General features: G+C 42.8%; 1 protein-coding gene across 1 annotated transcript in view; it reads right to left on the bottom strand.

Annotated features, from left to right (window-relative positions):
• LOC134338738 (ectonucleotide pyrophosphatase/phosphodiesterase family member 3-like) overlaps positions 1-16,318 on the bottom strand; it is a 143,658-nt gene that overhangs the window by 95,144 nt on the left and 32,196 nt on the right. The window contains exons 3-6 of the mRNA XM_063034783.1: positions 9,630-9,755; positions 7,905-7,965; positions 7,541-7,638; positions 6,129-6,208 (exon numbers count right to left, since the gene is read on the bottom strand). Of these exons, the coding sequence (XP_062890853.1) occupies positions 6,129-6,208; positions 7,541-7,638; positions 7,905-7,965; positions 9,630-9,755 (365 nt within the window). The remainder of the gene's footprint in view (positions 1-6,128; positions 6,209-7,540; positions 7,639-7,904; positions 7,966-9,629; positions 9,756-16,318) is intronic.

Genomic DNA, 16,318 nt, shown 5'->3' with positions numbered 1-16,318 from the left:
GTTGCTCGGCAGCCGGGGCAGGGTCGAAGTGCTCGGCGGAGATGGTGCTCAGTGTCGGAGGCTCTAAGTTTTCAGACGGACTCAGAGTTGGCTGCAGTCGGGTGCTTCCAATGCATCGGCAAGTTTGCGGCACTTGGAGGTACATGGCAGGGAGAGTTTCTCCCTCCTACCGTCTGTGTGAGATGATGGGGCTATCGGGACTTGAGACTTTTTTTTAAACTGTGCCTTTGGTCTGCTCTTTATCAAATTACGGTATTGCTTTGCACTGTTCTAACTATATGTTATAATTATGTAGTTCTGTCAGTTTTAGTCTTGGTTTGTCCTGTGTTTCTGTGATATCTTTCTGGAGGAACATTGTATCATTTTTTAATGCATGCATTTCTAAATGACAATAAACGAGGACTGAGTGTCCTCATAATCTAATCTAATCTAATAATCTAACATAGATTCTCCTTGTTTTATTAAATAAATAACTGAGTACAACCTTGCTGTCAGTAAAGAACTTAATGTCATCTAGTTCTGTGTCCAGCTCTTCAGATCATCTCTGCCATCTTAACTACTAGAACAGTCGCACTGAGTTCAAGTGTTGGTATGGTGAGATCTGATTTTGGGAGCAAGCTTTGCCTGGCCCAGGATAAATTCAACTTCACTATATCTAACAGCATCTGTGACTTGCAGGCATGCAACAGCACCAATAGATTTAGTTGATGCATTACAGTAAATCAGACCTCTTTCTTTTGAGCTGTAGATAGCAGAATTATTGTGTAGGCTCTTGGAATCATCAAGTTTTTAAAATCCTGAAGGGAAGAACACCACTGCTGCCAGTGCTTGTGTTTCTCTTTAGGGAGTGGGGCATCTCGTGCAAAGTGTCCAAGGTCAACACTTCTGACATGAAGCATCCCTAGATACTGACTGGAGCACCAAATCCAAGAGGAACAAGTAGGCTGCTGATAGTTGATAGCATGCCACAACACGTAAAGGGTCTTTCAGGATCAGTGACCTAGAAGGTTAGGATAGCGGTAATGAGATCCTATCCAAGGCCTAGACAGTGTAACATTGGAGGGAGGTCCTGTCAAAATCAAGATTCTGTGGACCTTTGGCCAGACCTCCAGATGGAAAATGTTGCATGACCATAGCACTGTTGGATGTGCTAACATCTCATGTTCTTTCCAGCACACTAACACTTCTTCTACATTAGAAAATGATTTAAGACTACATCAACATAGAAATACCTTTCTACGTACCAAATTCCTTCTCTTCCTTGATAGCTGTCCTCTTAAGGCCATGGATTGCCACAGCCAGTGAGGGGCAGTAACGAAATACATACGTTACTCCAGAATCTCGTTGTCCAGTTGGTGGTCATGAAACCACAAGAATCTGAGGTAGCCTTGGTGATCCCCTCTCACTAGAGAGCTGTGGAACATTTGTTCAACGTCTGCCATCACTGCAAAGGACCCAATTCTCAAGCACACGAGGACTCTGAGCAAACTGTTGTTGAGTTCAGGACCCCACAGGAGCACATCATTCAGTGATACGTCTTTGAACTGCGCACTGAATCAAAGACAATTCGTATTCGTGCAGGTTTTTGGGGTGGTAAAAACCACAGCTGGATAATTACCAGTTTTCTTTGTTGGGATTTGGTGGAGGCGCCAGCTCACCAGGATTGTTCCTGAAGAGTTTCTCCATGAACTCGGCAAAATAATCTTTCATTTCTGGTTTCCTTCTCAACTGGTGACAGAGAGACAGGAGTTGACTAAGGTTCTGCTCTCTGTTGCATGGAAGGAGCTGTCGTGGAGAGTGGAAAGGAAGGGGAGCTACCCAACTGTTTGACACATATTTACTGAAATTACTGTTCATGATTCGAAGGAAGACCTCACTTCAGTGGAAGGTGCCAGTTTATAATCATCTTCCGAATGACAGAAGACCAGCTTGCCTAAATTTGTTTGAGTACGTCAGGGTGGTTGGTTTGCCAACGTGCAACCTTCTCTTTCATATAGGTTCCTTTCTCACAGGGTCTGAAATGTCTTGGGCACCCGTTCTCCAGGCCATTAGTTTTAAATATGCTGACAATGGCTTGATGAGCACCACTGAGGCAGACTTCACCCACGATGACCCAACCAGGTCTAGTCATCATGCCTAAGGTGCATCGTGCCAACTAGTGCACTGTTCACATGCCTTCTGTGCACAGATAGTGTCACTGCTAAGCAAAGGGAGAACTTCAGCGGAAAAGTCAAATGCGGGAATCTTGTCAGCCATGTCCTTAAGATGTGAATGATCATGTACAGCTTCGGGAGCTGGGATTTCATCCCCGTTGATGGGAAAATGGTCACACTCATTGACAGTTGGCAAGAGTAAGCAGACCACTCCTTCCATTGACTCCATGACAAATCACTATCTTTTCTTCCAGCCACACCTGATGTTCCAGAACATATCTTTAGAATTTATGGGAAAACTTTGAACACTGAATGTGTCAAAGAATGCTGACTTTGCCAATGACACATTGTCGATCATCTAATATTACATATGCCTTTATTTTTTTGCTCAGGATGTCCTTTTGGATGGATGTTGGCTCGAAATAGTTCAGAAAAGGATGTCATTTGGAATCCTTTTTGCATATACTTCAGTGCATGAGGGAGAAGCTACATCTGATGGATGCTCAGCTGACTCCCTGCTGTGCTCCGCTGAGGGTAATAGCCCAAGGTGACGGCCCTGAATGAAGTGATGATGTGTGCTGGTCACTGTTGTGCTCAGTGTAGTGTGTGTTAGCTTTAGTCTTTTGCTTGGTTCTTTGTTGAAGCACAACATTTGAAACATATTGAGAGCTCCTTTAGAAAGCTTCTACGGTTTTTCTCTGAACCCTCTGCATTTCCTTAAGGGGCGATTTTCTTTGGACAGAGCATTATCTATTGGGATCCATGATAGAGTGATATACTTCAGTTTTGTTGACTGTGATAGGGGTTTTGGTTTTCCATGCTCTTACTAGAGACCTCTCCTTGAATGACATGTTACCAGAAGTTGAGAACAGACAACTAGAGTCATTTCGCATTTCTGCGTGGCAGAAGACAAATTCCACAAAGAATGAAAATGGTGGATATTGGGCATGATACTTCATTTTATACTTCAACCCATTGCATATCCTCTGTTCTTGCATGTTGCTTGGTAGTTTCTCCACCATAGGGTTTACTCCTCTTGCTGTATCCAAGAAATTCAGTCCTTGTAGATAACCCTCATTTTTTGCAGTTTGCAGTTCCAACAACAGATCTGTAAGTTCCATTAGCTTCCGGGGTTCCTTGTGTAAGACATTTGGAAAGTTATCGAGTCTGCTGAAGACAGATTCTTCATTTGCCCCTGGACAGCAATTGCATTTGTCAAAGATGCAAAGTAGTTTATTATTAATTAATGCATAAATGATACAACCTTGAGATGTGTCTGCTTACAGGCAGCCGCAAAGCAAGAAACCTGAATGAACCTAACCAACCCCCAAAGCACAGAGAAAGAGAAAACAAAGTATATCATGCAAACAACAGAAGCGAGCAACAACAAAGGCATTCCAAACCAAATTGGGTCCTTAGATCCAAATCCCCCAGCAGCTCAGGGTAAGCCCAAAGCCTCAGTATTCAGTTCATCATATTAGCGGGGCATATCACCACAAAGTTCAAAGACACGAAGAACAACAGCCTAGAGGCTCAACCACAGCATCTGCAAACCCATAAATGGATTATGAAAGCACACTGCCCGAACCCTTTTTGCATGTTGCAGTGATTCACATTCAAGCCACCTACAGGGAAAGGTAAGTTCTTCCCTAGGTCTGAGACTTAGTCCTTCCGAGGCATTGCGAAAGTTTGACTTCCGCAACTGATAACTGGCAGACTAGCTGTCAAACCCTTTTAGCTGTGACTAGGTCTCAACTAGCCAGATACCAAGCCAAATCTAATGCACCTGCAGCTCCTGCATGAGGGCATTGTGGAGACTGATTGGCCAGATGTGTGTTTTGCAATGGATGGAAGTTCATTCTATGCAAATGGAGTTGGTATCGGTAGCAAATCTCGAATGAGGTTTTTGCTGTGATGAATCTCAAGGCTCAAGGTACACTTATTATCAAAGTATGTATGCAATATACAACTCTGAGATTCATCTTCTTCAGATAGCTACAAAACAAGAAAACCGTGCAAGATGTTCAAAGAAGAACATTAATACCCCCCATGTGCAAAAAAATTACGTAAAAAAAGAAAAAAATCGCGCAAACGGCAACAGGAACATCAACCCCACCCCTCCACACACACATAAAATGCAAATTGTGGAATCAGCAACAAGAACATCAATCATTCCCGTGTGCGCAAGAAGTAAACCACGCAAACGGCAACAGGAACATCAACTCTTCCCCCCACCACGCAAAAAATATCGTGCAAACAGCAACAAGACAGACTGGGAGAAAACACAGAACATAAAAACACAAAACTGAACTGGTCCAATTGAACTACAGTCCAATCCATAAATCGCAGACCCAAAGCTTTGATGCCATCCTCCACAGCATCGGGAGCAACCAGCAAGAGACTGTCACATGAAGTCACCTTTTTCTGTAGCAGCAAGCAAAAGGCTTGTAGACAGCACTGAACACGCAATTGCCTTCTGTACTCGTTGCGATGTTTCAATCATCCTTGATGCTATAATTGGCAAAAAACGGAGTCGATCATGGGCTTGCACCCGTCTCTAAGCTTCTAGGTCTTGAAGACATTCGCCCCCTGGAATCGTCTCTGAGACATCAAAGTGCCAGTTCACTCAATCGATCTTCAACCTGTAGATCACAGGCTCCAACAGTACCCCAGAAACACATTTAAAAGAAAAAGGAGACGTAGAAGAAATGAAAGAAACAGTTTTGTGGACTATCTGAAAGATGTCTTCCAAGGTATTGTTGTTTACTAGTGACATCCAGACTGGACTGCAGAAACAGCAGAAGGGTATGGAGTCTTTGCTGCTGTAGACTTTGACAATCAGTACTTGGATTACGTGAAAAGCATGTTGGCTGTGTGAGATGGTCAGCTTCTCCTTGTAGAGCTGGCGCACAATCTAAGTCAGTTGCTGTTTCGTACACCATTGCCTCTGCTGAGGCAGCCTCACTTTCACACTCCTGCTTGAGTGCACTCAGTGTAGGTTCTACACCAGCTTTCTCCATGTCTTTGTGAACATTCTCCATTTGCATCTCAACTTTGCATTTAGCATAAGCCACTCTCATTCTTACCGCTTCAGCTCTGGCGCAAGCTTTAGCTATCCTAATTGCAGATTCGTTCAAGCATCGCAATAACTCAGTCATTGCGCATGTTCTGAGCTGATTTCCAGGTGTTGGCAATCGCCATTGCTCGGCTCGGAAGCTAACATTGTTGTATACACCGTTCAGATACATCTCCAATCCACGGACGATGCCTTTGAAAATGAGTTACCTTTTGTATTGATATTCTCTTCTGTACATGGTGTGTGAAAAGACTATGGTGCTGTTGGACTGGACAGGCATTTAGTATGCCTACTTTATTACAGCACTGAAACATGTAGTCCACAGCAGGAGCTTAAAGATTCAATATTCGCTTCGATTCCATGTTCTGCTTTGCAAATATAAATTCCTCCTTCGATAGTGCAATATCATTACAATACTTAACAGAAACTGCTAGTTACTGAACAACAGGCAACAAATGCTCCTGAAGTAAATTAGACCCATAAAGCTTAAGTTTTCAAAAACTAATGAAAAGATATAAAAAGGGAGAGAAGGATGGATCTGAGGAAGACTTATATTTTTAAGAAGATAACATAAGTTTTCAAAGTCTTCACATACAATGAACTCATTTTAAGATGTTTTGACGATGTGAAGCATGCCAAAAAATTATTTTTTTAAATGCTCTAAGAAACTGTGAGTAACCAATGAGCCAAAATTCTAAAGAAAGAAATGTCATTAAATTGTTTACATCACACAGGGATTGTCTCCAAATTAAATATGATCTCTAAACCAAATCAGGAATACCTTGCGATGAAGACTTCATACAGTGCAAAGATTTTCACAATCTCCAAATGACTTTCTTTTATATTACTCCAGAATCACAATGAAACACACACAGCAAATTATATGTTGGGTTACTCACTGTGACAATTGAATAGTGGTTTGGAAAGGTTTTGGTTGGATATGCTGGTATCAGGTATGGAGTTCGCACACCACAAGTTCCTGCCAAGAACCACAATAGGTAGATTAAGCATATTTTTTATTGTCAGATTACTTCACTCTAATGCAAGTCAGTGAATTGGCAGCAATAACCTGGACTTAAGAAAGAGATTGGTATCTTTTCCAAGGACAATTTTCTATGCATCTGATCAGAGCAGCTAATGGAAAAGTGGAATCATGTTACGAGGCTTACACAGCAATGTGGTTAGAAGTGAGGTCAGTGGGAAACTGGCTCCAAGTGGTGGAATATACTGTTTGTGGTGGAGGTCTCAGCCTGAAATGTCTACTGTATCCTTTTCCATCGATGCTACCTGGCCTGTGTGTTGCTTGGATTTCCAGCATTGAGAGATTTTCTCTTGTTTGTGTTTGAAAGTTAAAGCCTAGATTTATCAATTCAAGTTACTCCAATGGGCTTTGATTCTTCACAGTCTTCTTCTCGGAGGGAAGGGAGGGGAGGTACTAACCTAGCCTTTACCAGTGGTGTGGAAAGAAACACATCATGCAGGTAAAATGCAAATGTCTGAGGCTCACGGCCACAGGAAGTCAAAGGGAATTCAATTCAGTGCAAAACATGAACCAGAAATGTTAAGTAAATTTTGAGAATATTTTACATCACGTACATCTGGAGAAAAGAGCTCATTTTATAAACCCACTACTATTCCCAAAGCTACTAATATCTCCTCATAAAACCAGAAAGTGCTGGAAACAGGAAACAGGCAGCAGACTAGACAACTTCTGTGGACAAGTGAATCAGAGTTAGCAATTCAGATCTTCTTCAGCCTGAAATCTGAAGTCCATTTCTCCTTCCATAGGTGCTGTCTAGCCTGCTGACTGTTTCCAGCACTTTTAAGGTTTTAGTTCAGATTTCTAGTTTTTGCAGCTTTTTGTTGATTTTCAGTATTATCTTCCATGTTGACTTTCCTCTATAAAATAAATACACATACTGGGGCTTGAAGATAACTTCATGCCTCAGCTGCCTATTTTCTTGGCCTGAAGAAAATCTGAGCCATTGCAATCAGTAACATGAATTTTGCAAAAAAAAACAAACTTTAATCCTTATTCTCAATGCTCCATCAAAAAGCAATATTGTAATCAACTTAAGTTGCAAAAGCTTGAGAGGAAAAGACTCACTCATGGTCAATGTGGATTATTTGTGAACTAATGAACAGAGTACTAATTAGATATCTTGCATGAGCCAAGAGATTTTCAGCAACAGTTTAAACTAAACCTGGTAGGGGAAAGGTGTGCATCACATCAAAAGACCTTTGAAATTTAAACTTAAAGACAGATGAGAATGGAATACACTTGTTTCCTTTCCCTTTTGGTGATACTCACGAAGTTTGTTCAAAACAGGCACATGACTCTTCCACTTCTGAAGATAGTCTGCTCGAAACCCATCCATTGAAAACAAGATGACAGGAGGCTGAGTAAACCTACAGTATATCAAAAAAAAATCAACAGGTAGGATGCACACCAAGATCGACAGTGTCGCAATCATTTTACAATGGACCACAAAATGAATTTTTATTACCAGTGGAGCTTTGTTCCCCAATAGTTTTATTTAGTTCAGTTCTGATGCTTGTAGCTAATGAGAATAACCTCTTCTCTCAGTTCTAGTCAAACTCAAACTTTAGAACTAAGTGGTCTATGGTGAACTCCCATGAACTGACCTACACTGAATGAATCAGGAAAGTCTTACCCTGCTGGACACTGGGGTGTGGCAACATCTTCACAATCTTCCTGAACCCATCTTTTCTCACCTGATGAAAAATAAGATTGTTACTAAAAGAAAAACACTTGTTGATATTTGATGGTTTCTGCTACAAATATTTTTAATAATTACTTTTAAATATAAATCTATTTTGCTTAATCAGGTTTGTTACATTACCAAAATAAAAACATTGAACTTTTACAATATTAAATCTTGCTCAATGCCACAGCAAAATATTTCCGATGCTGAAGTAAAAGATAGGAAATGCTGGAAATAGTCAGCAGGTGAGGCAGTGTCCATGGAGAAAGAAAATGTGTAAACATTTCAGGTTAATAGGCATCTGTTAGTCTTGTGAGACCATGGATTTGCGCCTTGGAAGGTTTCCAGGGTGCAGGCCTGGGCAAGGTTGTATGGAAGACCTCCCCTCTCCACGCCACCAACGTTGTCCAAGGGAAGGGCACTAGGGCCGATACAGCTTGGAACCAGTGTCATCACAGAGCAATGCATGGTTAAGTGTCTTGCTCAAGGACACAACACACTACCTCAGATGAGACTCGAACTAGCGACCTTCAGATCACTAGACTGATGCCTTAACCACTTGTCCACACGCCAACACTCAGAATAACCTTTCATCAAATCAGATGTAATAAAATAATTGATCAGAGTCACTAACTCCAGTGCTTCCAATGTTCCTGACAATGTTCATAGCCGCAAGAATCAGGAGATTAGATTTAGGACGGAAATGAGGAGTAACTGTTTTTCCTAGAGAATGGTGAATCTGTGGAATTCTCTGCCCAATGAAGCAGTGGAGGCTACCTCAGTAAATATATTTAAGACAAGGTTGGATGGAGTTTTGTATAGTAGTGGAAATAAGGGTTATGGGAAAAGGCAGGTGGGTGGAGATGAGTCCACGGCCAGATCAGCCACGATCTAATTGAATAGCCAGCAGGTTTGATGGGCCAGATGGCCTACTCCTGCTCCTATTTCTTATGTTCCTGCTGGCCTCCAAGCTAAGCATTTCAACCATTGTTTCCAATCAATCAAACAAGACACAAGTAACTTTAGTTTCAGATTAGCAGGAACATTCTTTTTATTTAGGGTGATTCAATGCAAACACTATTCATCTTTGTTCCAATTACACCAACAGACATCCCTCTTACAGATTCGTGACTCCATTTTCAAATCCTAATGCAGGATCACGACCCAAAACGTCAACCATCTTCTCCTGCCTCAGCAGATCCTGCCTGACCTCAAGAATTCCTCCAGCAGTCTATTACTTCAGATTAGTCTCATTTCTCCACTGATTCCAGAATCAGAATCAGGTTTAATCTCATCAGTTTATGCTGTGAATTTTGTTGTTCTGCAGCAATAAATGGCTAATTTACAAACCATGAATCACAAAAAAAAAAGTAATGCAAAAACAGAGCTTAAAAAAAAGTGAGGTAGTGTTCATGGGTACATTGTCCATTCAGAAATCTGATGGTAGAGGGGAAGAAGCTGTTCCTGAATTGTTGAGTGTCTTCAGCCTCCTGTACCTTGTCCTTGATAGTAGCAAGGAGAAAAGGGCATGCCCTGTGTGATGGGGGTCCTTAATAATGAATGCTGCCTACTTGAATCATCCCTTTTGAAGGCGTCCTCGATGCTAGGACGCACCAATATTTCACAATAAGGTGAGGATTGTCTTTCGACTCTTTTTCCAGTCATGAACATTACCTTTACAAACACTATGGTAGTCAGTGCAACAATCCTTTTTCTGGATGCAGTCATCAGAGCACGAACAGTAACTGTCCCTTAAGCGCTTCTCTCCACATCGAGTCTGATGACACGTCCAGGACTTAGCTGAAACAAAAAGTCATTAAATTTAGAACATAGTTTAACATAAATTTACCTCACAACCCTATAGACAGATAGATACTTGATTGATCCCAAAGGAAATTACATTGTCACATTGCACTGATATAAGATAAGTTACCTTAAAAATAAGATGTGCAAGATTTACAAGTGATAAGTTACAAGATTTAGAAGATTTCCAAGTTCACACTGGTAAATGGTAGTGCAAGAATTACTGTAAGATTATACAGTAATGGGTGCACATTCACACCATCCACATAAGAAGTGATGGTAGTATGCCACTGGGCGTCCTTGATGGCAGGGTGCAGTTAATAGAGGTTAACAACAGTCTAACAGGAGAGGGACATCATTTCCTCGGCTATAGCTTGTCTCATTATACAGCTTAATGGCCGAGGGTAAGAACGACCTCACAGAGCGCTCTTTGGAACAGTGCAGATGTCTTAGTCTATTACTCACAGTGCTCCGCTGTTCAACCAAGCTGGCATGCAGAGGATGAGAAACGTTGTGCATAACTGCCGGGATTTTCCAGAGGATCTTTTGTTTTAACACAATCTCCAGTATCTATATCTGTTTTGCTCAGTACAATTCATAGAACAGTATTACCTGGTGAAACAGTGAATTGGGCCAGTATTATCTTAATCTAAATCCACACAGGATAAGGAATTCTCCTGTATTTGCTTAATAGGTGGAAGTGCATGCCTCTGTAATTTATCTACTCCCAAGATAGTGGTGATCTTCAGACAGCTGTGGAATGAGAACGTTGAAAGAAAACTTTGATTCCTTAATATTCAAAAATGAATTAAAGTATAAGCGCGTAGAGTAGGAATGAAGCAGATAAAATTTTCAAAAAACAGCTGGCAGAAACAGCCCCATACCAAAGATCCCATATGTTTAAAGAACCTAAAATTGGTCTTAGACACTGATCTTTGACACATCAGTACAGGCAAAGAATTGACATAGAGAATGGAAAAAAAACAAATAGGAACATCAGTACCGATCCAGAAGAACACCACAGTGTTGAAAAAAGAGGCGGTTCTGAAATGAGTAAGGATAGAATCTTAACAGTTGACAGTCAAGAAACCTGGAGGATGCATTTACACTACTTGGGCCTAGGCCACAGGCCACAACTCGCAGGAAATATATTGAGGAGCAGGTATGCAGCAAAGAACAGAAAAGGGCAAAAGCCAGGAATAATCAGCATTCACAAAACGCTGGAGAAACTCAGCAGGTCGGGCAGCATCCATGGAAACGATGAGTTGACGTTTCGGGCCGGAACCCTTCGTCAGGACTGTAGAGGAAAGGGGCAGAGGCCCTATGAAGAAGGTGGGGGGAGGGTGGGAAGGAAAAGGCTGGTAGGTTCCAGGTGAAAAACCAGTAAGGGGAATGATAAAGGGGTGGGGGAGGGGAAGCAGGGAGGTGATAGACAGGAAAGGTGAAGAAGGAATAGGGGAAAACACAATGGGTAGTAGAAGGAAACAACAGGACTTCTGCAGATGCTGGAAATTCAAGCAACACACATCAAAGTTGCTGGTGAACGCAGCAGGCCAAGCAACATCTCTAGGAAGAGGTGCAGTCGACGTTTCAGGCTGAGACCCTTCGTCAGGACAAGGAAGAGTTAGTAAGAGATTTGAAAGTGGGAGGGGGAGGGGGAGATCCAAAATGATAGGAGAAGACAGGAGGGGGAGGGATGGAGCCAAGAGCTGGACAGGTGATTGGCAAAGGGGATAGGAGGTCCGGGGAGAAAGACAAGGTGGGGGGGAACCAGAGGATGGGCAAGGGGTATAGTCAGAGGGACAGAGGGAGAAAAAGGAGAGAAGGAATGTGTGTATTAAAATAAATAACGGATGGGGTACGAGGGGGAGGTGGGGCATTAGCGGAAGTTAGAGAAGTCAATGTTCATGCCATCAGGTTGGAGGCTACCCAGACGGAATATAAGGTGTTGTTCCTCCAATCTGAGTGTGGCTTCATCTTTACAGTAGAGGAGGCCATGGATAGACATGTCACAATGGGAATGGGATGTGGAATTAAAATGTGTGGCCACTGGGAGATCCTGCTTTCTCTAGTAGTAGAAGGAGGCGGAACCATGAACCAGAACAGTTGGTGCAGGAAGCAGGGTTTTAGATTTTTGGATCATTGGGATCTCTTCTGGGGAAGGGGAGACCTGAACCGATTGGATGGGTTGCACCTGACCTCAAGGGGGAGCAATATCCTTGCAGGTAGGTTTGCTAGCATGGTTCGGGAGGGTTTAAACTAATTTGCAAGGGGGATGGGATCTGAAGCAATAGAGCAGTGAAAGAAGTGCATGGAGTAAAGCCAGATCTAACATACAGAGAGGCTTTGAGGAAAGAGAAGCAGAATAAAGGGTGTAGAGGTAGAAAGGCAGAAGGGCTAAAGTGCATGTACTTCAATGCAAGAAGCATCAGGAACTGACAGCTTGGATACATACATGGAATTATGATGTAGTGGCCATTACAGAGACTTGGCTGGCTCCTGGATTTCAGTGCTTTAAAAGGGATAGAGAGGGGGAAAAAGGGGGAGGAGGGGTGGCATGAATGGTCAGGGATATTATTACAGCTACAGAAAGGGTGGGTAATGTAGCAGGATCCTCTTTTGAGTCAGTATGGGTGGAAGTCAGGAACAGGAAGGGAGCAGTTACTCTATTGGGAGTATTCTATAGGCCACCTGGTAGCAGCAGAGATACCGAGGAGCAGATTGGAAGGCAAATTTTGGAAAGGTGCAAAAATAACAGGGTTGTTATCATGGGTGACTTTAACTTCCCTAATATTGATTGGCACCTGATTAGTTCCAAGGGTTTAGATGGGGCAGTGTTTGTTAAGTGTGTCCAGGACGGATTCCTGTCACAGTATGTGGACAGGCCGACTAGGGGGAATGCCATACTAGATCTAGTACTAGGTAATGAACCGGGTCAGGCCACAGATCTCTCAGTGGGTGAGCATCTGGGGGACAGTGACCACCACTCCCTGGCCTTCAGCATTATCATGGAAAAGGATAGAATCAGAGAGAACAGGAAAATTTTTAATTGGGGAAGGGCAAATTATGAGGCTATAAGGCTAGAACTTGCGGGTGTGAATTGGGATGATGTTTTTGTAGGGAAATGTACTATGGACATGTGGTCGATGTTTAGAGATCGCTTGCAGGATGTTAGGGATAAATTTGTCCTGGTGAGGAAGATAAAGAATAGTAGGGTGAAGGAACCATGGGTGACAAGTGAGGTGGAAAATCTAGTCAGGTGGAAGAAGGCAACATACATGAGGTTCAGAAAGCAAGGATCAGATGGGTTTATTGAGGAATATAGGGTAGCAAGAAAGGAGCTTAAAAAGGGGCTGAGAAGAGCAAGAAGGGGCCATGCGAATAAGGTAAAGGAAAACCCCAAGGCATTCTTCAATTATGTGAAGAACAAAAGGACGACAGGAGTGAAGGTAGGACTGATTAGAGATAAAGGTGGGAAAATGTGCCTGGAGGTTGTGGAAGTGAGCGAGGTCCTCAATGAATACTTCTCTTCGGTATTCACTAATGAGAGGGAACTTGATGACGGTGAGGACATTATGAGTGAGGCTGATGTTCTGGAGCATGTTGATATTAAGGCAGAGGAGGTGTTGGAGTTATTAAAACACATTAGGACAGATAAGTCTCTGGGGCCTGACGGAATATTCCCCAGGCTGCTCCACGAGGCGAGGGAAGAGATTGCTGAGCCTCTGGATAGGATCTTTATGTCCTCGTTGTCTACAGGAATGGTACTGGAGGATTGGAGGGAGGCGAATGTTGTTCCCTTGTTCTAGATGGAATAGATAGAGTGGATAGCCAGCGCCTCTTCCCTAGGGTACCACCGCTCAATACAAGGGTACATGGCTTTAAGGTAGGGGGTGGGAAGTTCAAGGGGGATATTAGAGGAAGGTTTTTTACTCAGAGAGTGGTTGGTGCGTGGAATACACTGCCTGAGTCAGTGGTGGAGGCAGATACACTAGTGAAGTTTAAGAGACTACTAGACAGGTATATGGAGGACTTTAAGGTGGGGGCTTATATGGGAGGCAGGGTTTGAGGGTCGGCACAACCGAAGGGCCTGTACTGTGCTGTACTATTCTATGTTCTATGTTAAAATGTAGATGGGTAGGTTAGTAAATTTGTGGATGATACTAGGATTGGTGGAGTTGTGGATAGTGTAGAAGACTGGCAAAAAACACAACATGATATAGACAAGTAGCAGATATGGGCTGAGGAATGGCAGATGGGGTTTAACTCAGATAAATGTGAGATGTTGCACATTGGTAGGGCAAATGCAGGGAGACAGTACACTGTAAAGGGCAAGATCCTTAACAGTATTGCTGAACAGAGAGATCTTGGGATCTAAGTTCGTAGCTTCCTGGAAGTGCCTACACAGATGGATAAGGTGGTTACGAAGGCTTATAGAATGCATGTGTTTATTAGTCAAGGCATTGAGTTCAAGTCAGGAGGTTATGTTGCAAATTTATAAAACTCTGGTTAGGCCACATCTGGAGTATTGCAAACAGTTATGATCGTCCCACTATAGAAGGATGTTGAGGCTTTGGAGAGGGTGCAGAAGAGTTTTACCAGGATGCTGCCTGGTTTAGAGGGCATGAGCTATCATGGGCTGTTTTCTTTGGAGTACTGAAGGAAGATTGGATTGAGGTTTACAAGATTATGATAGGCATAGATAGAGTGGACAGAGTATCTGCTTCCCAGGGTCATGTATAAGATGATGAGAGGCATTGATCATGTGGATAGCCAGAGGTTTTTTCCTAGGGCTGAAATGGCTAACACAAGGGGGCATAGTTTTAAGGTGCTTGGAAGCAGGTACAGACGGGATGTCAGGGGTAAGTTTTTCCAGAAGAAGTGGTGGGTGCATGGAATGCACTGCCGGCGATGGTGTTGGAGACAGGCACTATAGGTTCTTTTAAGAGACTCTTAGATAGGTACATGGAGCTTAGAAAAATAGAGGGCTATGCGGTAAGGTACAAACTGTAATTCTAGGCAATTTCCAGAGTAGATTACATACATGGTCGGCACAACATTGTGGGCTGAAGGGCTTGTAATGTGCTGTAGATTTCTATGTTCTGTGAAATGTCTACAACCAGAGGGCATCCATTGAAGATCAGAGGGGGTTGGTTTAAGGGGGATGTGAGGGGCAAGTTTTTTTTTTACTCCGAGTCATGGATGCCTGGAATGTAATGCCCAGTATATGATAGAGTCAAATACATTGGAGGCTTTTAAGAGACATTTGGATAGACACATGGATATAAGGAAGATAGAGGGATATGGACACGGTGTAGGTAGGAGGGATTAGTGTTATGTGTTTTTGATTTGCTTTTTAGCTGGTTCAGCACAACATTGTGGGCTGAATGGCCTGTTCCTGTGCTGTATCTTGTCATCTTCAGAAGTGTTCTGATGACTCTGCTATAGTTGGATGCATCAACAAGGGAGATGAGACTGAGTACAGGGCTACGGTAGGAAACTTTGTCACATGGTGTGAGCAGAATTATCTGCAGCTTAATATGAAAAAGACTAAGGAGCTGGTGGTAGATCTGAGGATAGCTAAGGTACCGGTGACCCCTGTTTCCATCTAGGGGGTCAATGTGGACATGATGGAGGATTACAAATACCTGGGGATACGAATTGACAATAAACTGGATTGGTCAAAGAACACTGAGGCTGTCTACAAGAAGGGTCAGAGCCGTCTCTATTTCCTGAGGAGACTGAGGTCCTTACATCTGCCGGACGATGCTGAGGATGTTCTACAAGTCTGTGGTGGCCGGTGCGATCATGTTTGCTGTTGTGTGCTGGGGCAGCAGGCTGAAGGTAGCAGACACCAACAGAATCAACAAACTCATTCGTAAGGCCAGTGATATGGTGGGGATGGAACTGGACTCTCTGACAGTGGTGTCTGAAAAGAGGATGCTGTCCAAGTTGCATGCCATCTTGGACAATGTCTCCCATCCACTACATAATGTACTGGTTGGGCACAGGAGTACATTCAGCCAGAGACTCATTCCACCGAGATGCAACACAGAGCGTCATAGGAAGTCATTCCTGTCTGTGGCCATCAAACTTTACAACTCCTCCCTTGGAGGCTCAGACACCTTGACCCAATAGGCTGGTCCTGGACTTATTTCCTGGCATAATTTACATATTACTATTTAACTGTTTATGGTTTTATTATTATTTAATTATTTATGGTGCCACTGTAACGAAAACCAATTTCCCCCAGGATCAATAAAGTATGACTATGACTATGTTTAATGTTTCTTGATCAGTAGAGTTTTGGCCCAACAAAGAATTCAGCCTCATTGACCTGATTAAAGGGAAACAGCCAGTTCAAATGGAACAGGGGAACACCTAGAAAACAGTGATCATAAGATTCAGAATAGCTCTGTAAAAGGATTTAGACCACTCCAAGATAGACAATTAGAGATGGGCAAATTTCAGAGGGATGAACACAACTTGCCCAGTTAAACTGGGATCAAACTTTAGCAGGCAAAACTGTGATTAAACCACAGGAGACCTTTAAGATGGAT

The sequence above is a fragment of the Mobula hypostoma genome, chromosome 2 (genome assembly GCF_963921235.1).
Source record: "Mobula hypostoma chromosome 2, sMobHyp1.1, whole genome shotgun sequence".
Lineage (NCBI taxonomy): Eukaryota > Metazoa > Chordata > Chondrichthyes > Myliobatiformes > Myliobatidae > Mobula > Mobula hypostoma.
This window is presented reverse-complemented; position numbering and strand designations above follow the sequence as displayed.